Source organism: Pyrgilauda ruficollis, unplaced genomic scaffold (assembly GCF_017590135.1).
Source record: "Pyrgilauda ruficollis isolate IOZ18807 unplaced genomic scaffold, ASM1759013v1 scaffold4, whole genome shotgun sequence".
Classification (NCBI taxonomy): domain Eukaryota; kingdom Metazoa; phylum Chordata; class Aves; order Passeriformes; family Passeridae; genus Pyrgilauda; species Pyrgilauda ruficollis.
This window is the reverse complement of record NW_024525489.1, coordinates 13694647-13711612: the sequence shown is the minus strand read 5'-3', so window position 1 is coordinate 13711612 and position 16966 is coordinate 13694647. Positions and strand designations below refer to the sequence as shown.

The 16966-nt window shown below is 40.6% G+C and overlaps 1 protein-coding gene across 1 annotated transcript in view; it reads left to right on the top strand.

The window, feature by feature from the left end:
* Positions 1-2886: 2886 nt before the first annotated feature.
* ADSS2 (adenylosuccinate synthase 2) overlaps positions 2887-16966 on the top strand; it is a 37459-nt gene continuing 23379 nt past the window's right edge. The window contains exon 1 of the mRNA XM_041476835.1: positions 2887-3319. Within this exon, the coding sequence (XP_041332769.1) occupies positions 3158-3319 (162 nt within the window). The 5' untranslated portion in view covers positions 2887-3157. The remainder of the gene's footprint in view (positions 3320-16966) is intronic.

Sequence of the window (16966 nt, the reverse complement as noted above, 5' to 3'; positions counted from 1 at the left end):
TTAACAGCAAACTCCTACCACAGGCCATGTGCCCTGACATTTTCATTGCCGAGGGTCATTTCTTCAATCTGTATCTTTCCTGAGATTCAGAAGTTGCTTACAGGAGGAGAAACTGTATCAGAAAAGTTTACTGTTATCACTCAGTAGTCCTTCAACACAATTAAGAAGTATCATTAAGGAGAAAGAAAGAGCACACTCTGACCCATCAATCATGAGCTAACAGTCCAGCTGGCCTTCTTCCTTCCTTGTTACAGCACTTTCCCTTCATTCATGCTCACTCTTGATTTTCTGAACTACTGAAGTTCTCCCCTAAACTACTTGGTATGTAATTTTTTAAATGCATAATCAGAATATGTGGGATACTTCATTAGTGTAATTGAAAACACAGAGATGTAATAATTTCACATGTATCTTTAAAACATCTGAATTAAATGCAGATCTCATACTGCTTCTGTTTAGTGTTTATCAAAAATTACTGAGTCTCTTGCATTTATTGGGAGGCAGGAAATGGAGTTAGATGAAAAGCCTGGATGTACCCAAAATAGTGTAAAATTTGTGATAAATGTAACTGCCTCAGTTCTTTTTTTTTTGTATCCAGGCAATAACACTGCAAACAATCCAGAAGACAATACAACCCCAGCTTTACCAGTGTACTCTTCTTCCATGGGTTCAGTTTTACAAAGACAATCCCACATACCATCTTGCTAATTCCAAAAAGGCAGTCACATTCCTTCACTCCTTTAACATAAGGACACTTATGTTATGCTGTTTTGTGACACCTCTAAATGCCCACCTGACCTCTCCCAGAGCAGGCTCAGCTTGACCAAGGCAGGCAAAAAGCAAATGCAGTCCATGTATGTTAGAGGAAAAACAGAGCACAGTAACACTTCATGTTCTTGCTGGTTTTCTTGCTTACACCAGATGGGCCACAACAAGTGCAGTGCCTGTTTTTAATAAAGGGCATTAGACACCAGTTGTGTTTGTGCTTTGGTCAAAAGTTACCAGGTTTTAGAACTATACTATAAATACAGTTAGTGAATTGTGCCAATAAGAAATATTTAGTATCTTTTAGTATTGGAATGAAAGCCTCCATTTAGTTTGCAAAGAAGAGGGGATGGATGATGGACCCACATAATACCATACATTACATGAAAATTCTAAACCTTGCAGTACCAACCAGTATTGATGAACTTGATCTTTATTAAATATTTACAGGTTTTCTGGAAGTGAAGTGTCTCTCGTTTTCTTCCCTAACAAGAAACCATACCAAAACATAATTTCAGAGCTCTCCTACACCAAATAAAAATAGCAAAACAACAGATTCCTGTGTCTGAGATTCTTAGGAAAGTGACATTACACTAACACCCCATTACTAGGACACTAACTATGAACTCAAATTTATTTTGAGATCCAAGGTAATATTTGCTTTGGCAACAGTGAAGTGTTAATATGATTCAGCTATACTGGAAAATCATATCCTGAAACAATCTTGACTGTTGCTTGAGGAGTCATGAGATGATCTATGGCCTCAGAAGTGACTGTACTAGAGTAAAGTTTGCCATTGTGTCAAGAAGACTGGAGAAAAATTACTTCAGCAGCTCCATGTGGCTTTTAGTGACTTTCCACAAGCTCTGTGCAGGGATACAGAAGTCATCACTGGTTTTTTGTTTTTTTTTTTTTTTTTTTTTTGCAAAAAGCAGACAAAATATGGACTATAAGGTTTCTTTAAGGAATTATGCTCCTTGAATTGTATACACACAATTGCCTCCCATCGTTTGCAGTTGCTCAGTGTCTTCATTCCAAATTGACTACTTTGTCATAGCATGTTAGCACTGACATTCAGGATTTATGTATTTCCAGTTGTTAAAAAAAAAAAAAAAAAAGCTCTCTGTCAATATTGTATTTAATTGTGCTTTACATACCTCTCTAGCTTTACAAGACACAGTTAAACTTTTCTCCAATGGCTTTTATAGATCCTCAACTTCTCGGCTGGAGTAAACCTGAAGGAGCGAAGAAGCCACTAAAATCAAAGACTACAGCCCGCCAGACAGCTGCAGACTGTGCCTGCCCAGTGACTCAGGTCTTTGAGTAACTGTCTTGGCAATAATTCTTACATCATTACGATTTTTCTGCCTCTTTAACAGACACTTTACAGAAAAAAAAAAAAAAAAAAAAAAGAAAAAAGAAAAAAGGAAAAATAAAGGGAAAAAAAAAATTCCCTCGGGGTTGTTGGTTCTATGAAGGAGGAAGGAATGAAAACAGTCACTGAGACATCAGTTCCACTTCTGAGCGTGCATGGTGAAGGCGTTTCTCTGCTATGGTTTTTTCCATTACTGTTTTTTTGGTTTATTATTTTTTTTTTTTTTTTCCTGATGAATAAGCCTGGGGCCATGTTCTGGTGTCTCTGGAGAAAATGGCCTCTTATATTCAGCCTTCGTTCCCCCAACTTGAATTTATCGTCTTGTGATCATTAATGCAGCAGCCCAAGCGCGCAGGCAGCGCTGTGATACACTGCACACACGCGTGCAGCTCTGGCACCCGCGGCAGGAGCCGCAGCTACCGCGGCAGCTGGAACCCCAGGGGCAACGGGAGCCCCAGCCACCTCTGCGCGACGGGCACGGCATCGCCGCCCCGGCGCCCTCTTCCCACGGCCGCCAGGCACAGGCGCCATCCCGGCCCCGCCGCCCGCCATGGCCGCGCCCGCCCTGTGCCTCGGCCTCCCGCCGCCTGGGGCAACCGCCGAGGCGCCGTCCTGCTGCAGGTGCGGCCCGCGGGGACTACGCGCCCCAACATGCTTCGCGCCCGGCTCCCCGCGGCGTCCCGCGTGGGGGAGGCCGCGCGGCGCGCTGGGTAACGTAGTCGGAACTGGGAGGCGTAGTGGGGGAGCGGCAAGGAAAAGAGCGGCCGGGAGCGGCGGTCGCCGTTCCGGTTTTCCACGCGAACGGGCGGCGAGCTTCGGCTGAGGGCAGGGGTCGGGCTGGCGGGGACTGGCGGGGCAGGTCAGGCCGATAGGCGGCGGCACCTGGACGCGACAGCGGCCGTACCGCCCGCCCGCCTGGCGGGGAGGGGAAGGAGGAGGCGGAGGCGGGGGGAGCGGAGCGGCTGCCGCGCGCTGCCGCATGTGCCTGGAGCGGCGCCGGAGCGGGCAGCGCGAGCCATGGCGGAGCACGGCGGCCCCGGCATCCCCAACGGCGAGTGCGCCGCCCGCCGCCCCGGCAACAGGGTCACCGTCGTGCTGGGCGCCCAGTGGGGCGACGAGGGCAAGGGCAAGGTGGTGGATCTGCTGGCGCAGGACGCCGACATCGTCTGCAGGTGCCAGGTGAGGAGGAGGAGGAGGAGGAGGGAGGCGGCCGGGGCGCGGGGGAGGCCGCGAGTGTCACCTTGAGGAGGGCAGCCCCGCCACCGGCCCCGCCGGGCGCCTCTAACCGCCCCGGTTCTACCCCGAGCGCCCGGGGAGGCGCAGGGCCGGGGGCGGCGGGGGCTGCGGGGCAGCGGAGCCTTCCCTGGTGAGAGCCCCGTGCCGGGCTCCGCAGCCCTCCCGCGCCTCCTTTGTCCCGGCGCCGGGGGAAGAGGAGGAAGAGGAAGGCGCCCTCCTCGCCGCCCAGAGCTGGCCCCCGGCAGGAGGAATGCGCCTGGGGTCGCGTCCTCCCTCCCCCTCAGGCCTCCCACTCTTTGTGTCCGGGGGGCGCCGGGAAGGGGCCGCGCTCGGCGGCTCCGGCAGCATCGCCGCGGGGCCGGGATCCCGCCCCGGCAGTGGCGGCTGGAGCCCTCCCGGGCCGCGGCGCCGGCAGCGGCGCGAAACCGCCCGCCAGTTGTAGGATGCACGTGGGGCATCCGTGTAGTCCGCCACAAGTCGGTCGTCTTCAGCTAAAACCAGCTGGTAAATGATTCGCCTGCCCTCGCTCCAAGATCGTTCTTGTGTCAGTGGGATCCCACATTTACCTCTTTATATCTTTTTTTCCTCTCTACGGAGGCCTTATTCCAGCCAAAAAAGAAAAAAAAAAGCGAGTCTAGCCTGCAAGCAAAATACGTTGAAACAACACAGATCTGAGGAGATGTTTTTCCTAGCATCTCTAGTATAGTAATTCCATAGAGCACAACACAGTGAGCTGAAGCTACATACGGTTTTTTCTTAAAGTTGAGACATACAGCAGCATAAAATGCCTGTAGTATGTGTAGATTTCACATAAGTGTTATCTGTATGCTTTTGTTGAATGTGCAAATTAAATTTGCTCTTAAATAAACATATTTTGGAAGTGCGTACCATTCCCCAAAGAGTACAAACGCTGAACGGTTGTTATCCAATGAGAAGTGCACATAAACTGGTGTTTTCAAAAACAAGTCAGTTGCAAAGCTGACAAGTCAATACCTGGAACTTCAGAGAATTAAATTTTGAAGTAAACAAATATGTTCTTAAATAGCTGTTTTCATAAATGAATTATTTTTTCCACTTCTCTGTTTTTTGGTTAGGTTTTTTTTTTTTTTTTTTTTTTTTTTAATAATAAAATCTGATCTGGTGCTGTGGTATGACTGCCTGGCTTTGTGGGTCATAGAACAAAGTGACTCAGTTCGTCCTTTACGACTTTGTTCTTGAAACTTGAAGGGCATCTAGGTGAATGTGTATGTTTAATACTAAATTTTGGAGGAGAGACAAGAGAGGCAAACAGTGAATTTCTGTGTGCACATGTTTTTATGTGCTTGTTATTTGTTTTGAATCAGCTGTGTAAAGGATGAAAAGGGAAAAATTCTGATGTTATCTCAAGCTAGAATTTCATGGTCCTATCCCAAGCCATGAACTTCTGCCATTTTTAACAGCTCGTTGCTCCTGATGAAGGAAGTTCTTCTTCCTCCTTTCTTGCTTTCCTGTAAATGGCTGTGCTCCCCGAGTCTCCACCCATGCACTAGCTCTGGCAGTTGAACACTGTTTTGAGTTGATTCAACTCATCAGAGTGGCAGGAAACTATCACTTGTTGGATTTACTTTCTGCTGTTCTGGTAAATAAAACTGGATTTTTTTTTGGTTCAAAGGACCTTGGTGAGAAGAGAGGACAAGAATAGGATAAGCACAAAGAATGATTTCTCAGAATGAGAGGAGAAAATAGGAATATTCTCCTTCAGTGGCACTGATAAAATAAAATAATTTAGTTTTATTGAATATTCTTGCTATGTATACAAGCATATTTGTGAACTTTTAGGTAGTGCTGGTAAATCAGTGTGACCCTTGTGCTTTTTGTGGTGGTACAAGTCCAGAAAGAAAGACAGTCACACACTTGGTCTGGTGCTTGGTAATATCAGCTTTCTGTAACTGGAGCTTCTGATTCTTGTTTCACTGTTATACTCTTACTTATTCCAGGATGGTTCTTTCTGTTCATCATGCCTCAGAGCTGCTAGAATGCCTGTGGATGACGTCAAATATTTCCAGAGTGCTCTTGTGGAAAATTTATTAGTACAAGTGTTGGAGGCCTAGGAAAGTTAATGTAGCAGGTCTGAGATGTCTTGGAAACTTGTGTTGTACTTGCAGTGAAACACTCCAGGGTTCTTGTCACTGTCCTTTGTTCTGGGCAGATGCAGAGCATGAAAATGGTCCCGTCCCAGAAGCGAGACGTGACTTCTCGCTTAGTTTTATGATGCCTGTAGAGGCATTGCGAGAAGTTGCACTCTGAAATTTGTGGCCATGCCTTCTTGTCTCCTAAGCAGCATGTGTGCTCATGACTCCAATTTGATCAACCAGCTGTGGCATTTGGAACCAGGTTTACTTGGGTGCAATTAGCTGAATGAGTGTGTCAGGAAATAAGTCGCATTATGACTCTTCTAAATAGCACCCTCTAGAGTATTTTATCTTCGGTTTAGAGGTTGTGAAAAGCAGTCTTGTGCTCAGAGGAGGAGAATGGTATTTTCTTTTTAGAAGACAGCTTCAGAATTTAACAATTTAATTTGTTATAGTTTCAAAAACAACTGTTAGAAGAAGCTAAGTTAAAATAAAGATATGTCCAGGGGCTGCATGTATGTAGTTGAAACTGCACTGGCAACTATGATTGCACAGGGTTCCGATACAATTAATACAAACGTATCTATATGGTAAAGTATGTAGTTCTTCCACTGTAAAATCGGAATTGTTCTTGATTTACCTCTTGGGGGTTTCTGGTAAAATGGTACTGTTGATAAAACAAATACATTGGTGAGACTTTGCACTTAAACCTGTATCTTGTCTTCAGTGTATTAAAGAAAAAAGTCTTTTTACATGCTGTCACATAAATCATAGTTCAGACAGTAAAATAGAGCAAGAATTGATTTGAGATTCAGGAATAACTGCCAGAAAAACTTTGTATTATTTGATTGGTATAATTTTCTCTTAGTAAGCAGTTAGCCTTGATGTCAGCAAACCTGGCAATTTTTAAGGTTACATTGTATTTTGTAAATTCCACAGATAATGGAAAGTTAAAGGTAAACATTTCTTGTTCTGATTTAGAACTTCCTACCATTACAGAGTGCAGCCAAGTTAGGGAATGAATTACCAGAGTTTCATTTGTTAGTGGGAGTGATAGAAATGGGAAATTAATGCAAGCAAGTTATTTTAGATAATATTATTCTCAAAACAAATACAGTACTAAAAGATGCTGTGTATCTCTTATATTAACAGCACCCCTCCACCCAATTTACAAGGGTTTACCATCAGCAAAAATTGTAATATCTGCACTGATTCTGTTCTCTTTCACTGATTTCATCAGCAAGTTTTTGATCACTTCCGTTTCTTACTATTGGAGGTAGTTGATTTAGTCAGAGAATGTAATTCACAGAAGTAAGATTTCTAAGGTTTCACTTCTTTTTTATACCATATTTCCCATGCTAAAGAATTCCATTTTGCTGCTTGTTTAGTTCTGTCCTACACGTTATTGCTACTTCGAAGCAGAATTGCAGCTTCTTGCCAGATCTTCTCATTTGGTTTCAGTGTGATCTACCTGCTATGGGGTCGTACTCCTGAGCTGCTAATGCATAGGAGTTGCAGTGTGTGGAGTCTTCATAGTCCCTTTTCCTCTTCTGCCCAACAGCAGTGTGTACAGCAATGCCACTGCTAATCACTTGATTATGTGGCAGCTGTAGGGCAATATCTAGAGAAATTTTCAGTGTGCAGATCCTTGGGGTTAAGCAGTCACCATCAATCAGCTGATAACTGATTGATAATGGTTACCATTGATCAGCTGCTGACTGAAGTCCTCACACTAATGCTGCCTGATACCTTCACTAATCTATATGGCTACTTCTTTTTTAAAAATGGAATTTTTTAAAATCTTCCACTTGCCAAGCCCCCTGTTTTTTCTGAATATTCTCATTTGAAAAATATTTAAGTCTAGAGCTTAAAGTCTGCAAGCCATGCAGAATTGGGAGTACCAGAATCAATAGCTATAGTTGTTGGTGCTCATTTTTTAGCTTCTCAGACGTTCTGTAGGTGATGCCTAGCTAGAGCTTTCTTTACGTGCTGGGTGCACTGCTGGACCTTGTAGTGTTTGTCAGCGTGCCAGTGGTGTGTTCTGGTGAGGAAAGAGTCACTAAAATGACATCTTTGGTCTACCCCATCAGTGAGTGAGTCCTGTGCTTACAGACCTACTTTAGAGCATCACAGGCAGGTGATCTCTTAGTACTGTAAACAATCACACAATGTCTACATTATTTTAAACAGAAGAACAGTTTAAATGTGATTTTCCAGCTCATAAAGTTTGCACTATTAACAAAGAAGGCCTTAAAAGCACTAAAGAGCAAATGATACCTTGATCTACTGATTTCTTAATGCTCTTTCCATCTTACTGTTCCCTGCTACTACAGAAGCTCAATGTATGTGTTTGTTAACTGAGATGCAATACTCTGTAGCAGTTCATTAAGATTTCACATGCTTTTTTTTTTTTAATTTCTACTGTACTACTTCACACATTTGGAATGTGTTTTCTGTAAGTGTTCCCAAAGTAGCTTTTTGTTTTTCATGTCCTTTCTTGAATATTGTTGTGACTGCAGCAGACATTGGTGGGGTTTTGTGCATTGAAGTAATGCAGTGCTGGACATGTCTGTGCTTTGAATGTTTTTCTTGTTCCTTATCTGCCTGCCTCACTTGATCTCTTTTGTCTCTTAGGGATAGATTGGTCTTTATTCTGGACTTCTGTAATGACTCCTGTTTCCTACCTAGTGTATATAGGCATTGCAGCAGAATAAAGTTTTACAGGTCAGGTAAAACAAAGTCAGAACCATCTCTAAAGAGTCTTACTGAATAACTCCTTTCCATAGTAGTCCTCAGAGCTAATTCTGTCAGTACAGAGAAATGGATGGAGTTTCTTAAGATTAATAGACTTGAGTAAAGTTAATGTTTTATTTGTTGGGGGAAAACAGGTGAATGTGTAAAACACAGTGTTCTTATTTTGTTACAGTCTGCCTCAAACCACATTCTTGATGCAACAATGCTTGTACTACACATTCAGAAATTTCTGAAGTCTAGCCAAAGTTTGAGAAACCTTTATAAAGTGTGTAACGTGATGGCTCCTTGAACTATGTTTAGATCTTGCAAACATGAATGGATTTGTAAACGAAGAAAATGGCTAGCTGCTGACACTGTTTATACTGAAATTCAGTAGTAGGTTATGCCCTAGGGTTTGTTAGCTGTTTTTTCAGTGGGGATGGAGAGGGGAGAGAGAGAGAAATTATTCACAAAATATATGAGAATATGAGAAAATGAATTCATATCAAAACCTTGTCATTTTTTAAAGTGTTTATACATTTTTTAAAGGGGGATGGTTTGCAGTCTTAAGGTCAAAATATATTTTTGACAATATGTCTTGAAATGAAAAGTGAATAGCCTAGTAATTGCAAAACTGTGCCTACTTGGGACACATCATGGGGTTCAGATGTGTCTCCTCATTAGACTGATGAATTTTTTAAAGGTGTGCTCAGCATTCCCAGAATCTGATTGTGGCAAGAAGCAGCCTTTCATGTGTTTCTTCTAAGTAATGGTAGTATCCAGCTTTCTTGGTATATTTTTTTACTTTTCATCTAAGAGTTAAATGAAAATGTTTACAAGCATATGATGCCAAAGCAACATTGACTTGCTTCTTGCCCAACTTGGCAGTCACTTGGATAGCTAGCTCAGAAACAACAGTGGTTGCCCTGAGCTAAAAAGGAGTGCTGGAATGTGGTAGCAATAAAAGTAAACTGTAGAAAAAATTATGCACACACACATCTGATGAAGAGAGTTGAAAAGAGTGTATGGCTTCTTCCTTAACATTGCATGAGATAACATCTCTTTAAAGTAGACAACTAATTTTTATTCTAGAGGAAATAACTTGAAAGACTTCTTTGCTCTTCCCTGAGGCATCATATTTTTGAGATAGACAACTTGGCATGATCATGTCATAAGAAAAGGCAGTGATTGTCATCATAGACTTTTTGGGTAGATAGTTCTCTTAAATGCACATGTCAGTATTTCAAAGCTGCTCTGAATACTCTTGTATTTAGTACCAGTTTAGAGAGCCATTTCACAATATGCTGTTAATTACAATTTCAATCTGCTTTGCTCCAGTCTTTTTTTCCCTAAGTACCTCCATTGCTAAGTAAAGCTGTAGTAATGCAGACCAGTCTTAGCAGCTATGGTGGGACTCCTGTAGGCAAGGGGGTTTGAGCTGTTGATGAGTTCAGAAGGGATTTAACTGTTCTGGTGTGTATGCTAACATCTAGTCTGCTCTTGACTAACAAAGATGTGCTCTGGAAATAAAATACCTATTTTCAACATATGTAGCTCTAAAATGGAGAAAGATATGCTGTTGTTCCTCTGTCTTAATTTTACATGCGCTATGTTTGTGTTCCTGCAGTGATTTCTTACTTGCATCTTCTATTTACATATGTGCACATGTAATATTTGGGTAACACACACGGCACACACTCATTCTTGCTCTTTGTGCTCTACACAAAGGTTTTCCAGAACAAGGAATGTTTTGCTGGATTTTTTTCTGCTTATAATGAGGAGTCATATGTTTTGCTTTCAGTTTATGAACAAGAATTCTGCTTTCCTTTTTGGTTTTGCCGAATATCTAAATTGGTCCATTCATGTCTCCTATTAGATTTTTGGCACATTTTTTGCCAAAGAAAAGAAAATGGAAGGGAAAACCCCAAAGTTTTAAGCTAGAATGAATTTAAAACTGAAAGGGACTGTCTTTCAGTGAATGATGGATATACTAAGTATGTATATTTTTCCTGAAAGAGTCCCATGTGCCAGGAAAATGGAGGAACTGCCAATTCTTATCCCTTTAACTGGAAGGACAAGCATGAATTTTTAGCAAATCAGTGAGATTGGATGCAAACTGAGGAGCAAGGAATTTCTCTAATCAAACTCACCAGAAAAAAAGTGTTCTGGTTCAGGAGGATGTCTCTGTAAGCATTTGAGTAGGGCTTTGTATAAATTTCAGTCTTTTTGGGAAGTGAGATTCCATGTTTTCTGGGTTGTTTGTTTCACTCAGCTTCATATGAGCTCCTATGTTAACAGACATTCCACATAAAATATACCAGAGCTTGTAACATCCAGTTCCATAACCTGAGTTTTGGTAATGGCTGGTTATGCGCTGTAATCTTGAAGACTTAGCTGATAAATTTCCTTGTGCTATTTCAATTCAGTAATAAAATCTTTTGGTTTAAAAAGAGCATCTCTCTTTAATCCTGGGAGTTGAGGTCATGTTGCAAAAATGTTGATTTAATAGTCATCAGTTCACCTTTCTGAAGACCGGCATAGATCATTACTGTTTTGTCAGATTAACTTTATTAAATTATCAAGACTCCTACAGAACTCCATTAAAAAAGCTGGTTTTTGCTTGTCCAGTGAATCAGCTTAATATATGAATGTTCCTTAGGGGATTTTCACTAGTACAGCAATGCAATTCCAGACGAAAAATTGCTGTTAAACATTATTATCAATGCTTCTTCTCCATGCTGTATATGTGATTAGAAAGCTGTTGTGCATGGACAGAATGTAGCAATCTAAAGAGCTTTGGGAAGGTTCAAAGTGAGAAGACTTCTTAAAGTTGCTCATACATCCTTAGGAGTTTACCAGTGTGGGTCCAAAGTATGATCCTGTAATAGTTACACTTCTAAAAATGTTTTCAGTCTTCAGAGCTATAAGGAAAAAAAATGTAAAACAGCAGTCAGGTGCTTGCATTAACAGTTTTACTAGTTCTGTTCTGTTCTTTACCCAAAATGTTGGCAGTCACAGTATTTAAAAGCTATACAAAGCAAAAGAAAGTAAGTCATTTTGCATAGCCAGGGGAAGTGCTGAACTGATTATCCTTAAAATTACCATAGAAGTCCTATTAGAAACACTGTCAATCAGTATGTTTAAGGTGTGTCTTCTTTGATACTATTCATTAGTCTTCAGTGGTTTTTCCAGTGATGCTGTCTGGACAAGGGCACAGTGTTTGTGTAACTGTTGTGTGTGTGCCAGGTGCTCAAGCGTAGTGTTTGTGGTGAGTGTTGCTTGCTGGTGCTTTGATAGTTGCTTTGTTTAGCAGAAGTCACTTGTTTGATTTATTGATGTTTCAAGCTTGTTTCTAGTAAAATGTCAGCCAGCAGATAATGACTTTTTTTCTCCCTTTCAAATTAGTATTTTCACACACTCAACACTCTTGTAAAAAGGGTGTTTTCAAAGAATGTTTATCAAACAGCTCCCAGAAGAGCAATGCTTGCAGCTGTCTTTGCTATCTTATGACCCCTCTGTGTGCATGTCACTGATTCTGTTCATGTTTGCCAGGATACGTATGTTTCAGAATGGTATCTTGTTTTTGTGTAGTACTGACCAACCTATCTGAATTGAATATGCAGATTCTTGGGTGTGGTGCTTACACTGAGAAGGATTTTTGGGCTAATTAATCCAACAAGCTGAAGTAAGCAAAAAACCCTTGGTTTTTTGATATATCTGAGCAGCTTACCAGGGTAAAATATTTCAAAAATAGTGTTTTGTAGGGAATGTTTCATGGAATTATGTTTATAGAAAGCAGGTAGGTATGAGGTTTTGTTACAAGGATTGCTGTCAGTCTTAACAGTATTAGTGTGATACTTTGTGTATTAGTGGGCACCTTTCTCTCTCCTGTAAATTTAGCTCTTCTACGCGTTGAATAACTTGGATATTTCAAGATTACTAGCTAGTGGTCAGGGATCATATGCTTTTTCAAGGAAATTATTTAAGCATACTGCACTAGTAAAACTGGAATAATGCCTTTTAAGAGTTTATGTGTTCAGTTATCCTACACAGGTTTTGTTTAAATATTACAGATTAAGTAGTGATCGCGTACCTGATCTTACTTTCCCTATTCCCCTTGAAATACTTTAAAATAATACTGTAATTTAGTAGTGTCAAGATTATGTAAGGAGAAAAAAAGCTACTATCTCTTAATAGGATTTTAAATTGTTCATCAGAACATCAGACTAAGTCATTGGACTAAATCCTTGTACAATCACAGGATTGTGGAATGGTTTTAGTTGGAAGGTGCTTGGAATATTGTTTAGTTCCAGCCCCCTTCTGCTATCGGCAGGAACACCTTTCACTAGACTGAGTTGCTCGGAGCTCCATCCAACCCAGCTTTAGGCACTTTAAGGGAGGAATGGGGTATCCACCACTTCTCTGGAGAACCTGCAGTGTCTCACCACCCCCAGAGTAAAGAATTTCTTCCTAATGTCTAATCTCAGCCTGCCTTCTTTCAGTTAAAAGCCATTCCCCCTTGTTCTGTCACTACATGCTCTTGTAAAAAGTCCCTCTCCAGGTCTCTTGTAGGTCCTTAGGTACTGGAAGGCTGCAGTGAAGTTGCACCAGAGCCTTCTCTTCACCAGGCTGAACAATTCCAGCTCTCTCAACCTGTTTTCACAGAAGAGGTGCTCCAGCCCTCATCTTCTTCATGGCCCTCCTCTGGACTTGCTTCAGCAGTTCATGTCATGTTGGGACACACAGCAAAGGTTCATGCTTGTTATTCATGATGATTTTCATGCTGTGTCTCCCAATAAATGGAAGGAAATGTTTTCATTCCAATCCAACTGGCACCCTTTTGAGCTGGATTTTACACTGTAATTTGATAAAGCTGTGGGCTGCTGAAAGCGCTGATTCTTTGGTCACTGAAAATCATTTGGGAGCGGAGAGAGAACTGTTCCAAGTACTGCGCTGATAGGTACAAGGAGAAAAAATAATGGAAGGAAGGAAGACAAACAAACCAAATGCTTTTAACTGAAATTAGTGCTAATAAGGTTGCTGACTTCTGAAAATCCAGTTTTAGAAACCTTAAAAGTATGCTTAGACTGCAATGCTATGACTTGATAGAAATGTACAAGTAAATGGCACTGTATTTAAGTGAAGTATGCTTGGGACTTCAGGTGTAGTCCTGAGTTAGCCCCTTGACAGGAGCATGGTGTTATTGGTTGTTGCTGGTTCTTACTGCTCTTTGTTTTGGGTTGCTGTTTTGTTGCCAGAGAATTCAGAATTGGTTTTATGTTATGTTTTTTGTTCTATTCCTATATACTCATTTTTCTGTGGGGAAAAAGGCTTCCTTTGCTGCTGTTCTGCAGAATGGGAAGAAAGCATCACAGTGAAGATGTTTAGTTCAGTGTGCTGCTGGGATCTTATCTCTCTCATGTATAAGTCATCTTTCAGCCCCATCAGTCCTTTTGTGCAGTCGGTCTGTTGGTGGCTGAACCCAGAATTGCCTTGCCCTTAAGGGCTGAATATCTTGGCCATGTCACATTATTGGCTCAGTCACAGGAAATCGTGTGCAGGGAGAAAGGCAAAAGATGCCACTGCTACATGTGTGTAGTGCATGAGCAAGAGCGTCCTTTGGGCTTGCTGCACATTTGTCCACTGCCTGTGTTGGCACACACATGTTTGTTTTCACATGTATGGGAAAGAAGTCCATTTAGTTAGCTAAGGAGCATTGCCAGCCTCAATGACTGTATATTTGACTGAAATGATTTGTATATCTTAATTTCCCTCTGGCAAAAGCTTTATGTAAGGTATTGAATATCATTTAAGCATGAACTTTGTTTAACTAATAGTGAAAATAATTTCCACAGTTAGTTCTCCATTGTTAATGTTTAAACATGTGAATCAGAGGAGTGTTAGTTTGACTGACCTAGCTGGTCCCATTTGGTTTAATTGGATGAGGGAGGAGGAGTGAGAAATCCAGATGGAAAGCACAGAAGCCAGGAGTGACTTCATCAGTTTAAAGCTTAAATTATGCTCAGAGGCCATAGTTGTCTGCATTAACATCAATATCGGAGAACGGAAAAAACAACCCAAAACAAATTCAAGCCCCATAACCTAAAAACAACCCTCCCCTTCACCTCACCACCACTAGAACGCCGAGTTCAGATTTCTGTAATTAGAATTGTTTACCAAACCCATGTTGAGCAATGTCTGAGCACACAACATGTGTACACTTCACTGCAAGTTCACTGTAAAGTATACAGTGTAAACCATTATTTTAAAATATTACAACTCATACTGTGTAACCACATGCTTGCACTTCTGCAGTTAGGGTAGAGCTTACCTGTAAATAAGCAGAAGAATTTTGCAAATTGAATTAATGACATTCTGTTACTTTAATGCTCTCTTAAAATAGGGTTTGAAATTAAAAATACTTTTCAAAATGACTCATTTTGATAGAATGACATCAAGAGCAAGTGTGGGGACTGACTTGATATTCTACCAGACAGCTTCCATCAACTTTTGGGATTGAATAATTTTACATTGTGGGCATCATAATATTATAATCAATAATTTCTGAGATTAAAATTTGAGTCCAATCTGAAAATATGCTTTTGGAAACCTTGAGGTATTCCTATGGCTTAAGATGGTGATTTGTCACATGTTTTCTACTTTAGTCTGTAGCAAAATCCCTTAAAGTAGAGCTGCTCACAGTAAACATGCAGAATAAATACCACTAGTTTGCTTCTAGGTGAAGCCTGAGCTCTGTTGCATGAACAGTCAAGGTTTAGAAGGTAAAATGCCATTTTTATTCTGTCAGCCATGGGGTATTTTTCAGCAAGCATGGAACCAACACCGTTGGCATCACTCAGCAGTGCAAAGATAAATCTTGACACCGCCTGAAGTCAGCAGTTGCACTCTCATGACCAGCAGAGTCAGAGGCTGCATGCTGTACGCCTTGTTCAAGCACATGTGACTGCTGAACTTTAGGTTACCATGTCTGAATGCCACTAGTAACTTGGCAAACTTTAGGGCACTAAGAATTTGCTGTTGATCATGATCTAATTTCTAGAGTGGCCAGTTTTTCTTTCTCTTTTTTTGACATTCACGACACAAGAGAATGTTTATTTTTTTAAAAATAAATTGAGAAGCAAAACATGAAATTGTCCAGCTAGTAGAGAATTTCAAATGCATAGTTATTCACTAAAGTTAGTGTTATTTATGGGTTAGTCCAGTTTGTTTATACTGCTGTGGGAGACTTTGGACTTGTCTTCCCATTTGTAAATTACTAATACCTCAGTACTTCAGTGTTGTACTTAGACCTATCTATTGAATTTTCATTTAAAGCACTTCTGTGCTTATGTTAAAGTCTAGGCTTGATGTTAGCAGTCAATCTAAGAGAAAGGAATAATTTGAAGGAATCTGATGTGGAAGAAGGTAACTATCACAGCTTTCTGCACATTACCGCTTTCAGCGCAAGTTCTTGACTATAAATGATACTTTAGTGCATAACTGTGCTTCTTTGCCAAGCAAGGTTTTGCTTAGCTTCTCAAACACTGAGTAGAAAACTAGTGTCTTTCATTACAAAAAATACCTAGTGCATTTTATATAACTTAATAGTTCTTAAAATATTGTCTACTTTTGGAGTGACTTGCAGTAGCTCAGGAGTATCAGCATTGCATTTCAAAAATAATTGTAAATTATCTGTCTGTTAATGTATCTAGTTAACATCCTTTTAAATCAAACACACAATTGTGGAGTGGTAGACTGCTAAATAACCTTCCTTAAAGCTGTTGAGTAGAAAGAATGCAAACAGGAACAGGAAGTTTATTCCTGAGCATTTATTACTTTCTTAAAAGAGCAAACTTGAAAAGCCTGCTTTATGTCTTCATTCAACATGTTTCATTTGTTGTGAATTGAAAAATTATCATGATCTGGTTGAGTCAGATCACTGGCAGTGAAAATCTGCATCCAGAAATCTTTACAAGTACTTCAAGGTAATGTTCACTGCATGGAAAAATTCTGCAGTATGTTATTAAAAATTTTGAACTTTTATTAAACTCGGGCATTTCCTTTGTTGGGTGAAGGTTTGTAAGTTTTCTCTTTTTTCAGAGGAGATGAAGTGGTTGCAAGTCCTCAAATAAATAATGCTGAAATTACAAAATTTTCATTGCTGACTTCAATGAGATTAGCCTTGTACCTGTGGCATGTGTGTCTGTGTACTGACACAAATGTTTGGTATCTACAACTACTCTTTATTTGTATTGTCAGATACAGCTTTATGTATTGGACTCATGCTTTGTAAATGTTACAAAAGTAGTGACTAGCTATTGAGTCCATTGCTTAGAAAAGTCCATCTGTGATACAATATTCTGAAATATTTCAGATTTATAATTCCATTGATTAATTATTATTATAGTTTATTTTCTTTTCATATAATGCCTTTCTTCGGTTTGTCTTGTGCTGAAAGGTGTCTCAGTTTAAAAGTCTTTCTTTAAGGTTTTCTTTCTGTGAAGCAGTTTGTTTCACTTCTGGTGTGAGGAGCCTTTAAAGGATATTCCTGTGGTTATGACAAACAGAACCATTTTGTATGTAACCTTGTCTTGCACAAATGACTGGGTCACAAGAGAGTATAAGCTTATTTTCAAAAGTACAGCAGACAAGAACTGGGGATATTTGGTAACTGTTTTGTAATCTTTTTCGTTTCATAAGCCTTTCTTGACCGTCTTTAAGACTTGGTCACAAGCTTCTTTTAGTA